General features: G+C 36.5%; 3 protein-coding genes across 3 annotated transcripts in view; 1 reads left to right on the top strand and 2 right to left on the bottom strand.

The window, feature by feature from the left end:
- Positions 1–231: 231 nt before the first annotated feature.
- Positions 232–8,847, bottom strand: LOC113816451 (serine/threonine-protein kinase Nek8-like). Its single transcript, XM_027368496.2, has 14 exons — positions 8,691–8,847; positions 8,119–8,209; positions 7,172–7,345; positions 6,764–6,921; positions 5,958–6,108; positions 5,528–5,739; positions 5,151–5,345; positions 4,548–4,678; positions 4,051–4,182; positions 3,457–3,651; positions 2,844–3,009; positions 2,425–2,585; positions 1,752–1,913; positions 232–1,435 (listed from the first exon to the last, which is right to left on the bottom strand). Exons 1-14 carry the CDS (start codon positions 8,735–8,737, stop codon positions 1,218–1,220), a joined length of 2,193 nt encoding a protein of 730 aa, XP_027224297.2. The 5' UTR covers positions 8,738–8,847; the 3' UTR covers positions 232–1,217.
- A 451-nt stretch (positions 8,848–9,298) lies between these two features.
- Positions 9,299–13,956, top strand: ND-B18 (NADH dehydrogenase (ubiquinone) B18 subunit). Its single transcript, XM_027368492.2, has 3 exons — positions 9,299–9,513; positions 12,727–12,895; positions 13,446–13,956. Exons 1-3 carry the CDS (start codon positions 9,402–9,404, stop codon positions 13,540–13,542), a joined length of 378 nt encoding a protein of 125 aa, XP_027224293.1. The 5' UTR covers positions 9,299–9,401; the 3' UTR covers positions 13,543–13,956.
- Positions 13,957–14,776: 820 nt separating this feature from the next.
- Mccc2 (methylcrotonyl-CoA carboxylase subunit 2) overlaps positions 14,777–22,500 on the bottom strand; it is an 8,418-nt gene continuing 694 nt past the window's right edge. Inside the window, exons 2-12 of the mRNA XM_027368495.2 lie at positions 20,861–20,966; positions 20,439–20,586; positions 19,856–20,096; positions 19,205–19,383; positions 18,924–19,023; positions 18,341–18,481; positions 18,024–18,195; positions 17,556–17,712; positions 17,145–17,259; positions 16,569–16,654; positions 14,777–16,080 (exon numbers count right to left, since the gene is read on the bottom strand). Coding sequence (XP_027224296.2) covers positions 15,963–16,080; positions 16,569–16,654; positions 17,145–17,259; positions 17,556–17,712; positions 18,024–18,195; positions 18,341–18,481; positions 18,924–19,023; positions 19,205–19,383; positions 19,856–20,096; positions 20,439–20,586; positions 20,861–20,966 — 1,563 coding nt within the window. The 3' untranslated portion in view covers positions 14,777–15,962. The remainder of the gene's footprint in view (positions 16,081–16,568; positions 16,655–17,144; positions 17,260–17,555; positions 17,713–18,023; positions 18,196–18,340; positions 18,482–18,923; positions 19,024–19,204; positions 19,384–19,855; positions 20,097–20,438; positions 20,587–20,860; positions 20,967–22,500) is intronic.

The raw sequence follows: 22,500 nt of genomic DNA on the forward strand, positions 1-22,500 counted from the left end.
TAAACGAGAAAATTAGTCACCCTCTTGGTGTGCAAAAATATGAATATTAAAAAAAATATATATTTTTTTTTGTAACTGAAAGTAAGGTACACATGCATTCAGATTTTGATATATGGCTTGAAATTTATATAGGAATTATATATTACAGTTATTGGGTTCATGGTACATTTTTGTGCTTACATATTTAACTGAGGCTTTAAATTTTTGTAAGGAAATAGAAATTAAAATCCAACAAATTCTTTCTTTACTGTATATGGTATACTTGTTCCATAATTCAGGTAATCCACAAACACACAATTTGTTGCATAAAGAATCAATAAAATCACACATATTATGCCATGAGAACCAGCAACCGATTTATGTGCAGCCACTCATTTATATTACTCATACATTATACAAACATTTTCTTTTCAAATCATATAAGTAAAGAGGTTGCATCTCTTTATGCTGAGGAAAGAAATAATCGGTAAAATTACATTCATACATTAGAAAACAGTTTTTTAAACCATATGACTTTATGATACAAAATATAAAGACTTGTATTTAAGACAGAAGGCTCTATTTGGAGTTATGAGCAACATAATGCACTTTCTTCACAGGTAAGTGGCTATATATAATAAGTATGTAATCAACTGGGTGGAATACAATAACAAATCAGAACTGGCACAAGTTATAAATACATTAACTGAAAAATACAACTGTCTTCCTTAAACTACTGGAAATGTGGTTCATTATCATTTTTTACAATTACACTGCATTTATAAAAAAACAAAACTAGACTCCACTTTCTTTAATATTACAATACAATCTTGGGCCAGAGGCTCCAGAGTGCTTTAAAATCTTGAGCATCAATTGTACTAACATTCTGAGTTTTGGTTCAATAGTCCTCATCTTTTCATCACTTCAAACATTTCCTCAAAATCAAAAAACAAGTAGCTTAGCATCAGCTAGTCCAAGTAACCCCAACTATAACTTCATAAAAGAGGTTTAGCTTCTATTCTATTCCTCCTTCCAAAGAATCCTTACCAGTATCCCTAAAAGAAAATTAAAATTTCTGTACTTCCATCAGTCTGATTCCCATCCATCAAACAATCAAAAAATAAAATACAATAAAAATTATACATATTTGTACACATATCACACATTTATCTTAGCACCAATAGGTTACAGGAATGACTATTCTATGACATGTGGTAAAGGTGGTTGAGGAGCTGCATTTATGACTTGTGACAGAGAAGGACAAGCTCCCTGGATGCCGCAATTGACAACACCTTCCCTCTTGTGCTCTGCTTCAGGGATACCAGTGAAGGGCGCACAAAATTCTTAAAGGTATTTTGTGTTCTTATCCTTGGCTCTTCAAAGGCTGTGACTTCTTCTTTTGGGGGGGATGGCTCACTTTCTGCTTCTCCCCCTCCCCAGGAGAACACTCTGCCATCTGGAAGAGTGGATGAGAGAAACATAATGGATATGGGATTGATAGGTGAGATAAATTTGAAGTTAAATGAAACATGAGAGGGGAGAAAAAGAAACAGTTGCATTATCTGTGCCTATTATCAAAATATTCTTACTTTTGTAAAAAATCATCATAAGAAAGAAAAAAATTATTGACATAAGCGGCAGAAGCAGAGACAGATGCACACAGATACAGATAGAGACAGTGACACATAAGGAGAGACTGACACAAACAGGCGCAGACAGAGACAAAGACAGTGATAGACAAAAACAGACAAAGAAATATCCTATGTTCATACCTTCTGTGACAGCGAGCGAGAGGTCCCTAGCACAGGCAACCTTAACAACCTGTGAGCGGGACAGCGGCTCCATCACACGTCGAGGTACACGTGGGTTGTGGGCTCCCTCATGTCCCAGCTGCCCTCCTGCATTAGATCCTGAAGTGAACACCTCACCTGATTCTGCATGGATAAAGGTGAAGGAAGTGGTAAGGTTTGGTAAAGGGAGGAGAAATATGGTACATTGATGGAATCTGGGAGGGATTAGGAAGAAAAATGAGAGAATACAATTACATAGCACTGTACGTATATACAAATAAATAAATAAATAAATAAATAAATATATATATATATATATATATATATATATATATATATATATATATATATATATATATATATATATATATATATATATATATATATATATATACATACATACACACACACACACACACATATATATAAATATAGACAAATATATAGATATAGATATAAATATAAGACACACACACACACACACACACACACACACACACACACACACATACACACACACACACACACACACACACACACACACACACACACACACACACACACACACACACACACACACACACACACACACACACACACACACACACACACACACACACACATTTCTGATTTAATGAGCCTCCTCCCCCGTCACCTGTAACAAAGAGGGAGTGGTGTTTCCCCGCAGCGACTTGGGCAAGAGCAGCATTGGCAAGAGGCTTCGAGCACACAGCCACAAACGTCGCCACATCCTCCACCTGCTTCAGGGTCTCACAGCCTGCCAGGTCTGTCTCATCCACACATAGCTTATTGCTTCTGTTAAGTGGGATAATGATGATAGTAAACATGTGTTTCTATTTGGTGTTGAAGCCATGAACATAAACTAATCTACTTTCTAAGAGCATAAATAATCTGAATACTGTAGGTAGCCTATCATGAGGGCCCAAGTATCTGCAAAATTTTCTATGATTCATACATACAGAGACTGACAAGGAAAGCAAGACAAAGAGACATACCCTCTAAATGGACACCTTGAACCACCCCCTACTCCTTCCCCATACCCTATTTACAAACCTATTTGACCCGGAAGCAAAGAGCACGCCTTCCGTAGTTACAAGGAACGTGCAGTCTTCGCCAGCCTCGATGCCAGTGACCTTATACTGAGAGGAGTCAGGGGCTTGGGGGAGCTCTATCTGGTGTGGCCACAGCTGGGTTTTCCGTGATCCAATTCCCAACCGACCTGGAAGATTGTGATAGTGAAAAAAGTGCTGGCTGCTAATGTATTATTCTGAACACTTAGGGTATACTTCCATAAATAAATTCTTACATGTATACATAATATGCTTAACTATAACAATAATAATAACAATGATACTCACCATAATATCAATAACCATATCAAAAATAGCATCAGTATCAATATCAATAATAATAATAATAATAATAATAATAATAATAATAATAATAATAATAATAATAATAATAATAATAATAATAATAATAATAATAATAATAATAATAATAATAATAATAATAATAATAATAATAATAATAATAATAATAATAATAATAATAGCAATAACAACAATCATAAAAAATAATATCAATAATAAAAAAAACATAACCATAACACAAAAACACTGATTAAAACAAAAGAATCAAAATTCATTGACCTGTGTTGACCTACCATTATCCCCACAACCCCAAGAGAACACCTGGTGATCAACAGACAAGGCAACCACATGTGATGACCCACACGCCACCTCCTTCACTGATATGCTCAACAGTGACTCGACAATCCTCAACTGCTCCACGTTGCTGGTGTTCCCATGACCCAGGCTGCCAGATGACCCCTTTCCGCAGGTCAGGAGGATGCCGCGGTCTGTTGTGTGAGGGAGAAAAAAATTTGTCCTGAGAGGATAGTCATTCTGGGTTCAATGAGTTTTTAAAAATGTTATTCTTTAAAAATCATTTAAATATAGGGATACTTACAATCTTAATGCATTTTCCTACGCTTAGCATCAAACGCTCAGATATCATTCTTCGGAAATAAAATATGATTCCCTCATCCACTCACATTTTCTTAAAATCGTTGACTATACTGCTATATCATTTCCTTTCAGGTTAACTAGTCATATCTACAGGTCAAAATCCTATCTTATGAACACCTGTTCAATTCACTCTTTTATATACAGAACATTTCATGCCTTCTAGATACTAGCTATTTCAAGGTTATTAGATAATGATATTTTTACACTCAGAACATGACAAACCCACTTACTTGTGACGCATGCCATGAAGCCATCCCCACATGCTACCTGCACGATGGTTGCCGAAGAAGGGGCTCTCACCAGCGTGGGGGTTAGGGGGACCACATGGGAAGGGGGGGAATCCTGATTATCAGCTTTTGTCCCTGTTATTGTTGAAGACCATGTGAATGCCTCATCAAATTTTCACATGCAGTTTCATATTTTGGGCTTAGTTTCATATTTCAGATACATATTCAGACTAAACTGGCATATTCTTCATTCATTAGTGAATAAACACATATGTATAATTAGATACATATGCATGTGTGTGTGTGTCTGTATGTATGTATGTATATATGTATGTATGTATGTATGTATGTATGTATGTATGTATGTATGTATGTATGTATGTATGTATGTATGTATGTATGTATGTATGTATGTATGTATGTCTATATGTATGTATCTATGTATGTATCTGTATGTATCTATGTATGTATCTGTATCTATGTATACATTATGCATTTACCTTTCCTATCTTTACTTTCCAAATGCTGTCTGGCCCAGAGCACAACCTGTCCTGCACTTGTCACCCCCGCATGGTGGGTGTTGCTTGCTGCCACCTGCAACACCTCCCCTTCGCTCTCCCCGGTGGATAGTCTATGGGGATAAATGGTGGGTTAAGAAGGTACACGAGGGATGAGGATGAGGATGGGGTGGAAAGTGGAAATTAGGAATTTGAATGAAGATTAAGCATTGGTATAAGAATGAGGGTGGAGAGAAAGATATATGGGGAACAGACAGGGGTGGATAAGAGGATATTCAGAGAGGGCAGAGAGTAGGAGAAAGAGATGAAGGATTAGCCCAGTTTGAAGAATGATTGGATTTGGTTTCATTTCATGTATTGCTCTATTTACATTACTTATACATCTCTATTTTTCCTTTTCTTATGTTCAGATGCGGTTTGTCAATTTCTTTTTGTTAAGAAAATAAAGTAGCTTTTTATCTCTATCAATATCCATCAGTCTTTTTTTGTATTCTACCTCACTAGCTGCTCGAATGATCATCAATCAGTTCTTCATTCACTCTCCCTCTCACTCCTACTCCCACTCCTTCCGTCCTTCATCCTTACCTGGAAGGTGTGCCATGGGGAGGCCAGCAGTAGACACATGAAGAAGCTGCCGGTTGTTTTACCACCTCCTTGTCCACACTCCTCGTTTCCTCGCTTGCACCCTTCTTCTCACCCTCATTTTTTTCTCTATCAGTGGAGTCCTCACTCCCCCTTGAGGAACGGGTACGTGTGCCCACTGACGACAGGCGGAGGGGTCTAGGGTGCAGAGTTTGGGAAGGAAAGCTGTGTAAGACTTTTTTTCTCTCTTCCTTTTTTATTTTCAAAATATGTATATACCTCCTCTTTTCACCCTATGTCTCACCTCAACAAAAAAGAAAGAAAGAAAGAAAGAAGAAATAGAAGAAAAAGAAGTAGAAGAAGAAGTAGAAAAAACATACCTGGACACACATCGCACCATCCCCAGGTCAGCATGCAGCTTGAACAGAGTGGGGAAGATGAGGGGCTGGCTGATCACTTGGTGAATGTTGGGGCGCTGAGCCGGGTCCATGTGGAGCAGCAGGTGGACCAAGGAGCGCATCTCGGCACTGTAGCGTGGATGGATGGGGGCAAAGATCCCTCGCATGATTTTCATGATCAGGGCTGGTATTGTCTGTAGGAATAGGTTGGGGCTTGGTTATGGTTATAGCCATTGGTTCAAATTAATGATAAATCAGTTATAGGTGCAGATGTATTCCCTATTTTAAATCTGAAAATGTCTTCTTTTTCTTCTTTTTCTTTCATTTTCAAAAAGTAAAAGATATACTTCAAAATATATATATATAACAGAAAAGATAAATCTTAATGATCCAACCAAAAATCTGATCTTACTTCAGCTTCAAAAGCTCTCTTCAAAGTCAGCATTTCATAGAGGACGCAACCGAGAGCCCAAATATCACTCTTCTGGTTATAGGGCTTCTCCTGACACAGCTCTGGGCTCAGGTAACATGGGGTTCCCACAACTGTGTGTGCTTTGCTCTTACTGTATAATGAGAAATTTTGAATGCATGGGTTAATACAACTGTAAATCATGCATCTTAAGGGCAAACCAAAACCATTTGTTTTGTAATTTTATAGTAATAAATTAAGATATTTGTCTGTCTAAATATTCAAGAGCAAGGTTTTACTCTGAGACATCAAAATTGTCCTTTATTGATAAATCTATATACAAATCTATACACCAAAAGTAATGATTACAGGATGATTAAACCAAAACCACTTTTATGATCTCTAGGCATACTGGTTGCATAAAATAATGCTGAAACTGTGACTATTACTAAAACAGTAGCAACAGTAATGTCTAGCAATACCTTTCTATCTCTTATGTTTATTTTGTGGTTAAGAACCATTCCAAATACAGCAAACAGTTTGTAGTAGTCTTCTTAGAGGTTGGAAGTAATAAGTTCTTTTCCTTACAAAAAATAACAAAAGTAGGACAATTCTAAAGCCTAAACTACAGATGGAACTTCCCTATTCTCCTTACAAGTATCTTTTTGGAAATTTATACCAAGAGAAAAGAGAGGCAATGACTAAAAACAATATCACACTCATTCAGTCTCGCCTGCTCCTTCTAACCCTTCAAACCTTCACATCATTTATCCATGACCTATTACTCTACATTCTTGTGCAGACTTTACCTACTCAGGATTTTTGAGATACCAAAGTCACCAATCTTAACAATGCGATGCGATCGGTCCAGCAGAATGTTGTTCGACTTAATGTCTCGATGAAGAATTTTGCTCTCATGAATATGCAGCATTCCAAGCACCAATTGACAGAAGAGGTTCAACACATCCTAGAAAGTTATACATCATTAATCATAGTTCATTCTCAATGAAAGAAAAATTGTGCACACTTCCTCTACAACAGCATATAAATCTCAAGTAAAATACTCTTTCAGATTACAAGTACTTCCTAATTTTCAAAATGACAAGTGTAGCATTCTGATGCAACTTAAATAAAAATAAACATTACAATATACTTTTACACAGCAAAAAAATCTTGCATAATCATATACTGATAATGCAGCAATATAAACTACATACCTCTTCTGGGAGGAGGTTCCCCTCTCCTCTCGAGCGAAGGTAGTCATACAGGTTGCCCCCAGGTGCGTATTCCATGACAATCATAATGGTGTTGTTGTCAAGATAGTTGTCATAATATTCAATGATATTTGGATGCTGAAACATTGCCAGCACTCTCACCTCATTCTTTGTCACCTGTTGAAAAGTTGCTTACTGGTTTAAGAGTAAAGAATAGTCATTATTGTCATCAAGAATTATGTGTAGATATAATTTTCAATACTAGATATGCATATAATGAAGAATTCATATTCAACAGCATGAGTGATTATCTGTATTATTTGTTCATCCCTTACAGGTGTGTGTGTGTGTATGTGTGTATGTGTGTGTGTGTGTGTGTGTGTGTGTGTGTGTGTGTGTGTGTGTGTGTGTGTGTGTGTGTGTGTGTGTGTGTGTGTGTGTGTGTGTGTGTGTGTGTGTGTGTATTTATGTATGTATGTATATATGTATGTATGTATGTATGTATGTATGTATGTATGTATGTATGTATGTATGTATGTATGTATGTATGTATGTATGTATGTATGTGTATGTGTATGTGTATGTGTATGTGTATGTGTATGTGTATGTGTAAGTTTATGTGCATGTGCATGTGCAATTGCAATTGCAATTGCAAGTGCAACTGCAAGTGCTAGTGTGTGTGCACGTGTGCGCGTGTGCGTGTGCGCGTGCATGTGTCTGTGGATATGTGTGTAGCCTATGTGTATGTGTGTATGCCTGTGTCAGCATATGTCTGTGTGAGCATATGTTTGTGTTAACATGTCTGTGCCAACATGCCTGTGTCAAAATATGTCTGTGTCAAGCTATTTCTATACCCATGTCTATGTCTCTGTGTTTATGTGAATCTGTATATGCATAAGATTGCATTTAAGCTTGAGTATTCTATACATGAAAAAATGTGATAAAATTACCTCACATTCTGCATTTGTGATAGACTCTGTGGGTATCTGCTTAATCACTACATGTTTGTTGTCTGACAGACGACGATATAAGTACACATTTCTGTAATCAAATATTAAAAATCTTAACAATAATTGAAATACCCAGCATGAAGTTTTATTGGTGTCATCGAAAATTTGACTTTGCAATATTGTATTACATTCAACATGTAGACTCCCCAAGATGTTGTGGGACCGTGGAGATGCCCACTATGAAATCAAGCCCTAGCTTTTACAGGCAGGAATGGGATGAAACCTTTAAATTATTACTTAAGCATCAAATAGCATTTTTATATAATTTCTTTCATTAAGCTGATATGAAATTATCATTCAGAAAAAACGTTAGAACTCAGTAATATATAGATTCTATAAGTATATGTATAGTTCTTTTAGCCTGTTGATGATGCTCTCACAAATCATAATACTGCTGAAATAGGCCCTGTAATAGTAAACTAAAAAATAACTATAAATATGATGATCGTTTGCCAATATTTGAAGTCTCTTTTGACGCTACTAAACACCGTGTCACTTTGTATGAAACCCACCCATAGGCACCCCTGCCAATTGGGTGTAAGATCTCGTAATTGTTCATTTCAGTAGCGGAGAAAATAATAGTAAATCGGCTTTGTTGCTACTGTTGCTGGTTGCGCCCATGACAACAACAATGATAATGTTTACATTCGGACTGAATTACATTCACAAATGAATTTATTCAAATATCTATTATCTATCGAAAAGATTATCACAAAGAGTAGGTTTTTGTATCATGAGCTATTTTTTCATTAGATGCACATAGATTTGTGTACATATCTTTGGGGCAAATGGCAAAAAAGCAATTCTACGAAGCGTCAATGAATTTCAATGACAAGTTCGTGAACAATCAAAAACTCAAAAGTGTGTAGAAAAGGTGATAGAATTATCAATAAGATATAACGATAATATTTTGACTTTAAGATGTATTCAAAATTCCCTAGATATAGTAGTTTTTGAAGCAAGAATCACTTTCACTGTACTCGTTAACGGATTACCCGATTGTGTCCCCATGAAAAATAAATTTATCTTCGTTTTCTAAATATATCCCGAATCCTTTTAAATAACCATTTTGGGATAAAGCACCCAAAGAATAGTTTTTTATCCATCAACGAATTCTAAACTTAGTTCCCCTTGCGGCCGCCAGAGGAGCACCGCTGCCGTCTCTCAGCTGTTTTTCCCAAAGTTCCTTTTCCGACGCGAATTTCCGCCCCCCTTCGGCCGCGATGGGCAACGTGGTGGCGCAGGCTATCGGGGATAGAAGCACTACGCCCGATTACAAGGCGGAACCCACTTTCGACCCGCTCTATGGCTTTTCATCGGGCAGGAAAGAGAGAGGTAAGGCCGGTGGTAGTTTTGTTTTCGTCCACCAATTCGCCGTTTCTGAGTCGTTATTTGACCGGCAGTTTGGAAGTGTTTGGGCAGTTTTTTTCAATAACAGTATCCAAAAGAATACATAATTTGTGTAGTAGGTGAATCCTAAGACATACTGCCGTATTGACATTCCTTAGAAAAGAGGTCATTGCGATTTGAGTTACGATAAGGTATATTTGGAAATTAGACTAACACCTCTCATCATATTTTGAGTAAATCCAAAATATCCTTCGTAAATGAAACATAACTCTGATATTTGGGTAATATTGGTATTGTTGGAAATGACACCTAACAAAAGAAGTGAAGCCTCCGACCTTGCCATCCATTAGAACCTGACATTCGAAGACCCTTTTCTTTGGCATTTTCTTCACAAACTAATAAAGATATGAGAGAAGATGCAAAATGTAAAATTTCCAGGCACTCCATGACATGTACTCTTCTAGCCCCGAGAGAAAATGATGCATAATCGAGGAAGCAAAAGAATAATTTAACGGAATTGTAGCCGATGATATAAAGGAGGGAAATCAAGTAAGCCAAAGGAAGTCGGTTGAAATTCAAGTTAATTCCATCATGGCTCGGCTGTGCGTAAGGTACTGGAAAAACTAAAGCCTTTCATATGCAATGTGTGATGGCAGTAAAAAAAAAAGAGCGGCAGATAGTGGTCACAATTCCCAATCAACAGCAATGATGAGTATTTTGATTTCTCACAGGCTGGCCATTCCGGATTTATTTTTCAAGGTCAGAAGTTACTGGTACAAGATTCAGATATTTGCCCGTGCTGTAGGCTGCCAGAACATACAAAGTGAAGGCTTTGTAGACCAGACAGGGAGGAGAGCAGGCAGCAGTCCCCCAGAAAAGGGTTTAGGGGGCAAAGCACCTAATTGCTACAAATATGCATTGCAATAACTAATTGCAAAATTTACTTCAATCATTTGCTTTTGCCCCACAATTTCCTTGATAGGTATCATACCTTCCCCAGTTATCGGGGCTGATGTCCTAGTGCTAGATTCATTTAAAACACGACCAGAGCTAGTAGAAAAATATTTACTGTAACTTTTTAGTTTCACGCAGGCATGCAACCTTGCAATTATTATTCTTTGTTTCAGTTATTTTAGTAATGTTGTAATTATTTTCCACCACAAATGATGTAAAGGAAAGTGTTGGTAATCGTTTATGAAATTACTATGCCCTTTTGAGGCTAAGTCCCTATTACTCCAGCTATTCCTATTAATCTGTGAATATTGCCAAAAAACTAAAACCTTCTTATCCCAGGGGTTTCACCCCCAGGCTTCACCATATCCCCTATCAACGGCTTTGCCCTAGAACCCCATCTGATCATCAAGAACTTTTTCTCATTGCAGCATTAGTAGCAACCTATTTTCTTCATTTCGGACATTCTTTCCCTGCTCTGATTATTTCATGGGTAATTCTTTACAGTATAGACACACTCACTAGAGGCTGAATGACCAACACCACGTCTAAGAATTTATTCATCAATCTAGGTTGCCATGACTGGGGAGGGGAGGGTTGAAGGGTGGCTCTGCCCCCCAACACCCCTTGGGAAATATTGTCTTTGCCTCATAATCATGGCAAGATGGAGTTGAAACTCTGGAGCAGCAAGTGGACATAGACTGGGAGTGGTGCTTTCTGTGACATTTTCCCTTTATTTGTGGCATTACCGTTAGTGTCTGCAGATTACTTCTCATGCCGACGACTGCAACTTTTTGTCCTATATGAAAATATCATATTCCCTTTGCCCTTCCCTAGTGCATCCATACCATAAAGATTAACCATTTCATGTATCAGTGAGTGATGCTGTCTTTATGACAGTATCTTTAGATTTTCTTGTAAATGCATTCCCAAGTATTACATGTTGCATATCTTATTATCAACTTCTGTAAGGAAATTCTTTACATGAAAAGTGTCTTATTTTATGTCATTCTATCCTTGTACCTTGTACCATACAGCTTTGTGAAACTGAAATATCTGGTTAATCAGGATGAATTCAGTCTTTTGATATGCAGTTAAGGCAATCTGTGCAGTTTTGTAATCATCTGATAAACATCTTTCTATCTTTGTAAATCATTGCTTTATCATTGTAATAACAATGAGGAATTCTTGGCCAGGAAATGTCACAAAAAGTTTGGAAGAAATTCTAAGCACATTATATTACAGCCACACTCTGGTTTCACCATTCAGCTTCCAGTTAGTCACCTCTGAGACAGGAGTACTAGACAAATTTGTCAGATCTGATTTAGAGGGTATTAAATATTGTTTGATTGAAAGCCAGTAGGAACTTGTATGTCAAATTTGTTTACGTTGGGCTATGGCGGGTTTAGTAAGGCTTCCATTAAGTTTCATTAGTTTTAGAGGCAGCCATGCCCATGTTGTAGTAGCAAGTTCAATTTAGCAAATTTTAAGGGAACTTGCCGCTATGTCTGTATTTAATTCTTTGAAGACTGGGGAGAGTTGGCAGTGCACTGATATGTACCTAGTTCTTTCTTGACAGCAAAACTGCATTAGTTAACAAGCTATTTTTCCCTGAGTATATGCAGTTTTCCTACACCAGAGTCCATGGCAAGTACTTTAGTCACCATGGATATCATATATCTTCGATGGGTGATTGAGTGCTTACATTCAAAGTGATCTTTGAACCAAGGACTACATTCACCAGAGACAATATCTCTAGTTCTGACTGGGTACAATATAACTCCTGCACCTCCAGCTTTAGTATTATGCACTTTTAATTCACCAATCCCTCTGAAATATCAAAATGTCCACAGTTATGCCTCATTATATGTCAACCACGCATTGACGGGCATGGTTAGGCCAAAGGGAGGAAAACGTTTTATAAAGCCCAGCATTTGGAGTGAAAGGCTTTTGTGTGCAAGCAGTTTCTACATTTGTGTTCCTATGTTCTTTTTATCCATTGTGTTGATAATACACCTTACTTTATGGAAATTACCTGTATTCTGTAATTTGAGTTATGAAATAGGCCAAAAAAAATGACATTGCCATACATAAATTTCATTGATGGTCGTAAGCTCTCAGATATGGATTTGCAAACAAATCCATCAGCAGCTAATGTCTGGAACGTTTGTAAAACTTTCTTATAGATTCTTACATCATAGGATTACCCCCATCCCCCCAGGTTGTAATTGAGGTTGTTATTTTCAGTGATGGTGGCAACACCAGAGGAAATGGAGTCAGCCAAGTTGCCCTTGAAAGACAGGGATTACTGTGCTCACAAAGCCATTGCGTACCAAGCCTGCCGCCAGAAGGTGTGGCCATTTGTGTACCAGTGCGCCCATGAAAAACATGACTACCTCAATTGTCAATATGACGAGTAAGTACATAAAATGTCTTGGACTTTCTACTTGCCATTTACTGTTTTTTCTTGGCATCTTCTGATTAGTACTCATAAGAACTATATCTTCCTTGCTCTGCTAAATGAGTCAATGTTGACAGCTCTTACTAAAATTGAGATACTTTTAATTATTTTATGGCTTCATGAAAATAATGAAAACTTGGTTTTAGCTTCAATAAGAGGTCCTTTTGTATGTTATGAACTATTTTCCAATATGAAACATATCCTGTTCAAAACAATACAGTTGTGAACCACCACATTTTGTTATAAATAGGTAGTAAACAGTTAGTTGGTTAGACCTCATAAGCAGAATCCGGGGCCTATGAAGACTTGTTTGATTTGATTTAATTATAAAAGTGAATAAAACAATTGTGACTAGGGGTGTTGCTAAAATTAGGCTATGATCTCAAAGCCATCTTAATTGTAGTGAAAGGCTGTGATATGAAAGGACATTGAAATCTGATATTAATAAGGAAAAGCCTTTGTAATGACAGTAAATGATTTCTTTAATATCTCTCCATCATTACAGTTACATACTCAGAATGAAGGAGCACGAGAGAGAGCGCCGGCTGCTGGAGCGTGCCAAGAGGAAAGCTGCAAAGGCTGCGCGGGAAGAAGAGGAGTAATAAATATCTATTTGGCATCCTACACCTTTCATTTCACTCCAATAGGGAGAGACATGTTGGGGGTTGGACTTCTATAAAGCCTTTTCATACTGCCCATTTCTTATCAAAACGATCAGATAAAAGATTGTAGTTTCACAAGCAGGGAAACTTCCAGTCCACATCATATTTATCGACAGGAGTGTCAATACCTCTGCGTTTTGTGGCAGAGGCTTCAGATTTATACCACTAAATTGAACTTTAAAAAAAAATTATTATTCTATCTCTGTTATTTGGACTTATTATGTTGTTGCCAACTTGTACTGTTCACTAAGTCTTATGGTATTTATTTTTTTCCCCATACTAGAAGAGGTTCGGTACTATACATTCTTGTATATAGGTTTATAAGAATTCAGAATAATAAATGTATATAGTTTACCCACCTGTCTCATTCAGCAAACTACCTGGCAGATGAATTGGTAAAAGTTTATTACGCAGAGGACAATTCTTTATGGAGATCAAAATGAAGTTACTAAAACCATGAGGTGACTTAAAATCTATAACAGACTTATGGCATTTACATTAAACACTTAAAAGGATCCACCCCCCCTCCCACACACACACGCACACACACCCATGGATGTTGTTGTTGGGTTAGGAGATGGAGACTGGGTATGGTTATTGGTGTTGGGTATCTACCCAACCATTTGCCTCAGCTCAACAAATTGTCTTATCATATCTCTCCTTTGTTAAGATAATAGGCTGGCATTGGGTGTCCTGAACAGCCTTAAAGAGCCAGGGGCACACTATTCCTGTTTAGTTATCTAGCTCGTACTCCTCATGAGGACCTTGAGGGATGAAGCATAGCTCAGGCAGGAATGTAGCACAGATGTGAATATGATCACAATATATTTACACAAGCAACTGATAATGCAAAAAATCTTTTTGAGTACCAACAATGATGATGATGATAATAGTATATTGCTCCAGGAAGATATTAAATTGAATTCGTTTTTAATTTCTTTCATTTACTTCTGTTTTCCCACTATCAATTATTTGCTAAAGGTAAAATTCTTTGAAATATCACTGAGATATGTTTTATATCCTTAAAGTATAATACAGGATTCAAATTCAGATTAATTTTAGATCTGATGATCTTATTGCTGTATCTCCTTTACTTTAAATTACATCCAATATGTTAGCGCATTATTCTTCACAACATGAAATTATATATTCTTTAGGGAAGTAATACAACCTGTACTTTACAAAAAAAAAGTTTATTTACATAATACCCTAAGTTGTCTACAAAAATACTATACATTCCCCTAATGAATTAACTTAAGAAACAGGATATATGAAAGCACTTCCTTTGAGCTGCAAAAGAACTCACAATGACAAGATCCAGGCATTTTAAGTTGCTTTTAAACTTGAAGATTAATTTCTCCCAATGTTGATTTCTGTGACTAGATCAGTTGCTCTTTGTGGATTTCATATATCTATCATCACTAAGGCTTTTTTTTTTATTTTTTGCTAACCTGCTGTCAAATTCAGTCTAAATATTTGTACCATAGATCAATATTTTTTCAGGATAGAACAAGACCTCGTTTACCTGAACTTTTTTGACACATTATGTGGCTAAAGAACTATGCGAGATCATTGGTCAAGAGAAAATGGAAAATCAGACGACCAATTACAAAACACATCCATGTTATTTTGACTGGCAGTGAACATCATTGTGCTAAAAACATCGGAAATGCATCTATTTTGTGTTCCACGTATATCTTGTCAATTTGTTACCAAAACATATTAGAACAGTAGCTCATCTGTTGTTGGGAGAAAGGGCAAACTTTTTTTGTACACAAGGCTTTTGGACCACTACTTAAATTTGAATTTGTAGCTTATTTATTGTAACTAACAAATCCTCCTTGTAAAAAATGCTTTCTCTGTTTCCATACAAAAAAATATAGAACTAAGAAAAAAAATCACATCTAGACAAAACAATATATTCTACCCTCATATAACTTACAAACAAAACTAAGTAATTCTGTAAGATTTACCACAACTTGAATTTTATATAGATGCTTATCATATCAAACCATACACATATATTTTACTGTACATTTCACTCTCATGTTCACATTTTCAATATGTCCATAAAATGTGATTGTTCAAATGACTACATTTTCAAGGTGATGCCAAAGACACTTAAATTTATTTCGTTACAATTATACATATTTACCACTTTGATAATGTATTTATCTTTCTTTGAAATCTTACAATAGGTACGTTTAATTCAGACAGATATACAGTAAACTGCAAGATTAATTAAACATTTTATGAAAATGGCCAATGAGGTCAGTTCAATCTTGATGCAGAACATTGAACCGCCAAAATGTCACACAGTTCTATTCTCAAAAAAGCTGATGCTATAACTTTAGGACTCTTTACATTCTGAATACACCAAAGTCTGTTTTGGGGATGGGAGCATTCAGAGAGGCAGACAAGGACAGGCCTAGAACGTGTCTTGTTTCCACAGGGTCGATCACTCCATCATCCCAGAGACTGAAAAGAATTTCCAAGAAAATCATATAATAATTATTCAAGAAAAAAAAAAATCAATAATGACAAGAAAAATATGAACTGCAAATTACAATAGATTATCCACAATAAATGAGTTAATGCATGATCACCACCAATTTCATGTGTGGAGTGGAATTAATATTAAGTAATATCCACAGGAGCACTTTAAACATTTCTACAAAAAAGGAAATAAAAACTAGCATTTGAAAAAAAGATACAGAAAAAGAAAAAAAAAAAAGAAAAAAATCCCACTGTAAGAACAAGAAAGAGTATATTTCACCTTTTCAAATTTAAAAAACAAGAAAGCATGTCAAAAATTATATTAAATCTTTCTCAAAGAAAAATGAAAAAAAAAAAAAAAAATTACATATAAATTGTTTTCAGTATATGTTTTTACCTACGATAAAAAGAAAAATGACACTGCACAAAATATACAAAGTAATAAAATAATAATAAAAATTACCACCTACCGAGCACTGGAAAAGTATGGAGATCCCTCAGCCTCAAAGCGTTTGATAATGGGGGCCTTGAGTGCAAACTCCTCTTGCTCAGTCCACTATAATCAAATAAAAGTGGATTTAATTAACAACAAAAAGCCTTTGACAGCAATAAAGCATTCTTTTTAACTGTTAACTACTATCATCTTATAGACTTTTTTTCACCAATATTAGATTGTACAGCATGCAGGATGCTAACAATAGCAAGTAAAATGTGTAAATGGAGTTCTGTAATACAGAACAAAATACATGTGTGTGTGATAGAGAAGTTATCCATGTTTACTTCCCTATTCATACATTCCATCCATATCGTATGCAAGTCTCATGCATTTCTTTATAAAACGTTTCTTAATTATTTGATCATTTCTTTTTCTGTCTCAGGAGAGGAACCCATGTATCTAATAGGAATCCCTAAAACTCACAATACATTCCAAGGTAACTTTTCCCAGATATAACCGATAAATACACTTCATAAACAAGCAACAAATCTTTCCCCAAAAAATACCTAAAATATGAATAGGAACTTAAACATCTGCACCAAAGACATACCTCTTTCCCCTCACGACGTCGCTGTTCCCTCGTGATCTGTGCCAACACACCTGCTGCTTGCTCTCCCCCCATCACACTGATGCGGCTGTTGGGCCACATGTACATAAACCGTGGTCTGTGGAGCAGAGAAAATACTTGTTTAATATCTTCTATCATTATCATTAAAGTATTCTTTTTACGATATTTGAGTGTCTAATATCCAAATCAAACATTAAAAATATGCATGCTTATAAACAACACTATCATGAATTTATTTTGTGATCAACCAAATGAGAAAATAAAGAAGCCATATTTGTGCAAACTTGAAAAATATATAAGCAGTGCTACATGTTCAAAAAAGCTTATCCCAAAATATAACGAGATTCACCCTAAAGAAAACAGGAGAAATAGCAGATAGAAGATTAAACTTACCCATAGGCTCTGCCGCACATGCCATAGTTGCCAGCCCCATATGAACCCCCAACGACGACTGTGAACTTGGGGACCTTTGCGCAGGCCACAGCTGTGACCATCTTGGCTCCATTTTTAGCGATGCCACCAGCCTCCGCATCTCGGCCAACCATGAAGCCTTGACAATGCATATAGGTCAGTATGAGGAATTTATATGACATAATAGCTTGCACACAATCAAATTGGCACAGTGAAAAACATGCAACATAAAAAGGGTTGATCTTTGCTGAATAATCATTAAAAGAAAAATCTGAGAAAAGAATTATGGCCTAAAAGCTGAACACTAAAACATTCAACCCAACTGGATTTTATTATGCATATGAATAAGGAATGAAAATATACAATATACCTAAATACATGAGGTATCCAGAGTAAAATTTCTAAAGGAAAACCTCTTTTAGAAATCCTATTCCCACCAAACTAGCATACCAGTAATGTTTTGCAAGAAGATCAGGGGTATTTTTCTCTGGCAGCAAAGTTCAATGAAGTGAGTGCCCTTCACCGCAGACTCGGAGAATAGGACACCATTATTGCCGATGATGCCTACAGGATACCCATACAAGCGAGCAAAACCACAGATAAGCGTGTCACCATAGCGAGCCTGGAATGAAAGGAGTAAATAATCATATAAATAAACAAAAATCAGAAAAAGAAATATTATCACTATAATACAACAAAACACAAAAACAACAAATATAAATATCTAAATAACAGCAAAACCACGAGTTCAGCTCTAATAACCTCACCTTAAACTCATCAAACTCCGATCCATCCACTACACGTGCAATAACCTCCCTGACATCGTAGGTCTTCTTGAGGTTGTCACCCACAATACCATAAAGGTCCATGGGGTCGAAGATCGGCTCCTTCACATCACGCAAAGATACCTGAAAGAAGGATTCAGCACTTTTGTCAATAACTAGGTGACAAAGAGTGGAAGGTTTACTTGAAAAAAGTAAACATGAAAGACCATGCCATTTCATAAATCTTAGTTAATCAATTAGGTTTTTCTTTTAAAAATCAATAAAATAAAATAATTCTAGATATCTTTGAATTCACATGAAGTCATCTTTAAATGCTCTGAAAGCCAAGCCAGGCCTATTCTTGGGAGCAACCTAATTTTTCTTCATATTGTATAAAAGCTTGTATTGTATTCTATTAATACTCCTATATGTAACAGAAGACTGGATTTTTCTATATATATATAGCAGTTTTATTCCTAAGAAAAAATACACAAAAGAAATTAAATCCAAAAGAAATATTCTACTTGAATTGTTCAAAGAATTTTTTTTTTTTTTATAAAACCTAAGAACCAAAGCTGTATCCCACCTGAGGTATTTTGTTGCGGTTAAGAGTCCTCACAACCCGCCTCGCCAAATGCAGGGCGTGCGTGTCATCTAAGGCATAGTGATCTGTCACCCCTGATTTCCTGGAGGGTAAAGTGCATAAATGAATTATCATATTTGGCAAACTACATGACTACCTTAAACAACCACTAAAAGGTATATTAAGCTAGGAGATTCTTAGTTTCTCACAACTCTGGTAAATATATTATAACATATGGAGCATATATATTCCAGAGACACGCATTCCTTGCCCCCTTGACGCACCCACAGTGGAGATCCGCTCCTCCAAGGTCCTCAGCTGAAATCTCCTCTCCTGTGGCTGCTTTGACGAGAGGAGGACCCCCTAAGAATATGGTTCCCTGCCGACGCACGATGATCGACTCATCAGCCATTGCAGGCACGTAGGCTCCTCCTGCTGTGCAAGACCCGAGAACAACAGCAATCTGTAATTGGGGCATAAAGCTATAGAATGAATAATGCTAACTTCAATTTATGTGCCAAAATACTGTACTGACAATATTTTGCTTTTTGTATTCTTTGTATCTATAATGTCAAATTCTTAATTCAGAGTTATAAGACAGAGTTATGGAGCTATGAAAAATTCCACTTTGCCATTTGGCATTTAAATTACAAATGCCTTTGTATTGCTGAGGTAATGAACTTCCATTTTTTTTGTCGATATCTTCTTTTTTCATCTCCCGACTTAAAGGATCCCAAAATAAATATATGTATTAAGATTTCATCATGACCTCATATTCAATGTCAAGAATAATTTAATTATGTAACCACCAAACCCAAAAAAAACAACCATCCAAATCATCAATTCATCAACAAAAAAACATTTAAGACCTATGCAAAAACTGCACAAGAAAGAAAAGACTTCAAGAAACCTCTCAAAATAGCAATCAAACTAACCTGTGCAATCCCCTTGGAAGACATGTTGGCCTGGTTGAAGAAGATCTTGCCGAAGTGGTCACGGTCAGGGAAGACATCCGCTTGCCGAGGGAGGTTTGCACCGCCAGAGTCCACCAGGTAGACACAGGGCAGGTTGTTCTCCTGTGCGATCTCCTGGGCTCGTAGGTGCTTCTTGACTGTGATGGGATAGTAGCTTCCTCCCTTCACTGTGGCATCATTGCCCACAATCATGCACTCAACCCTGAAAAAGAGGCGAGGGGTAGAGAAGGCTTTTAATAATACAATATACTTAATGGCTATAATTTAAAAGAAAAAATAGAGAAAGACTTAACAAGCACAACAGTGAAAAGGAGTGAATGCTATAAAAGAAAAGTTACGTAGAGAAAAGTAACTTTTCTTATTCATGTTAATAAATTGCATATATCTGGGATTGGAGTGAGAAAAAAATATATATAATTTTCAAGTGTTCTTTCATAAAAAAAATCTAGTCCCATAAAGTCACACTCAGCACATATGAAAAATGGCTACACATACTGGTATACTAATCATTACAATAACACCTCCCTCCCAACCCTAGACTCACCCTGAGACTTTGCCGATACCAGTAATGATGCCTCCAGCCGGCACCTCCTCTTTGCCATACAACTGATATCCAGCTAACTGTGACAGCTCTAGAAATGGGGTCCCAGGGTCGATCAAGTTGCCGATCCTCTCTCGCACCAAAAGCTTTCCTGAGGTCATGATATAAGTAAGAATGGTAGGAGGACATAAGAGATACGAATATAAATAATCATATAAATACATATAGATAGATAGATAGATAGATCAATAGACAGACAGACAAATCGATCGATCAATAGATAGATAGACAGACAGAAAGACAGATTGATATAGATATAAAGTAAACTATGAAAAAAAAATTACTTAGAATATCTACAGCTCCACACACATACACATGCAATAGTATTCAGACATTCTACAATCTTCCCTTCCACAATGGCTCACCTTTGCTCTTGTGCCTCTGGATGGCCTTTTCTCCGCCACCAAGCGAAATGTGGTGGACACGTCCCCGGAGTTCGTCCACCAGAGCTGCCATTCGGGCCTCATTTTCCTAAAGGTTACAGGGTCTCTCATCAGAATTCCAACTATATATCACATCTTACTTTGGGAAATGATATTGTATTCAGTGTCATGCTGGTGCCTAATTCATGGTCTGTTAACCAACTTGATGAAAACAAAAAGAAACAATAGCCCAAAATGCAGTCATCAACACTAATCTAAGATACATTCATAAACTATTCAAACCAATTTGATATAGTCCATAAAAACTGACAATTAATAAAAATAATAATAATTCTTGCATAAAAATCATACACAGTAATTAATGGACACATCAATTTGAGTAAAGGAATGATTTGGAAATAAAGCTATCTAATTGAATGCATTTATTTCCAAGTATGTAAGCAAGGGTAGGTCCCATGCAATTGGAACTTGGACTTTACTTACTATGTATAAAAGCCTCAGTAGAATATTTTGGATACAAAACATACATGCACACATACAAGGACAACACATTGAAATTTATGGAATTATAGTATAGATTTAATAACTTCAAAAGGACAATATTAAATGTCACTCTTTCTTGAAACATCTTGCAGCTGGGCATTTACCACAAATTCGACTACTGGGTATCGGAACAAGGTGAGACTCCCAATACCATAAGTATTATAGATTCACATCACTCTTGGCCACTCCCTCCCCATGCATCCACATTCATCCCCTAATTATGAGGTGTCAATAAATAAATAGAAATCTTTTTCTTTACCATTCTAATATCTTTTTGAGTGGGTAAAACTTGGATGTTTTGAATATATTTTAATTTTTGTATTGCCCAGCTATCTCTAGCCCATCTGCAAGGGGCTAATTCATGGCTGGATATGTTTAGCCCATTGGATACTCCACTATCATCACATGGTCCAAAATATGGGTATTAGGCTTGCGTGAGCTGCCACTCTGCCAGGTGCGCAGCTTGTAGGCTGGGTGCACACGAACACTCGTGTACATTGACAAGACTGTACCTACTCTTTGTAATGTTATTTTCTCTTTTTATCCATAAGCATTTTTAGTTATTTGACATTTACCAAAGTCCATTTTTGTCATCTAATTTGCTTTATCCAGATTGTAATATACTGTTTCCCTTGCACAGCCTCCATATTATCTCTCTAGGTACTCCATAACTGAGTGCAAGGATAATAACAATATGTAACATTTTGAAACATTTTGATTTTTTTCCGTAATATTCAATTTACTGTAATATAACCTATGCTGCAATAAGTTCCTGAGCATGAAAATAGTGTCCTCCCTACAGCTGGCACTCTTCCATTCATGGCTCACTGACAGTATATTCCCCTTCCTTAAAATAAGGAAGGGGAATTTATGGCAAGTCATTCCCCTTACCCTGCCAAATCTTCTCATGACAGTGTGCTCACATCACTGCCCCTCAAATCAAATCTTTTCATGATGTGATGGTCATGTCATCTGGATCATTGGGGTTAATATGCATGCAGAAAAAATGTCATATCATTATCAATACTGACTGATATTTCACTGACATTACCATTAACACATCATAACTGGATAGAATA

Source organism: Penaeus vannamei, chromosome 34, assembly GCF_042767895.1.
Source record: "Penaeus vannamei isolate JL-2024 chromosome 34, ASM4276789v1, whole genome shotgun sequence".
Lineage (NCBI taxonomy): Eukaryota > Metazoa > Arthropoda > Malacostraca > Decapoda > Penaeidae > Penaeus > Penaeus vannamei.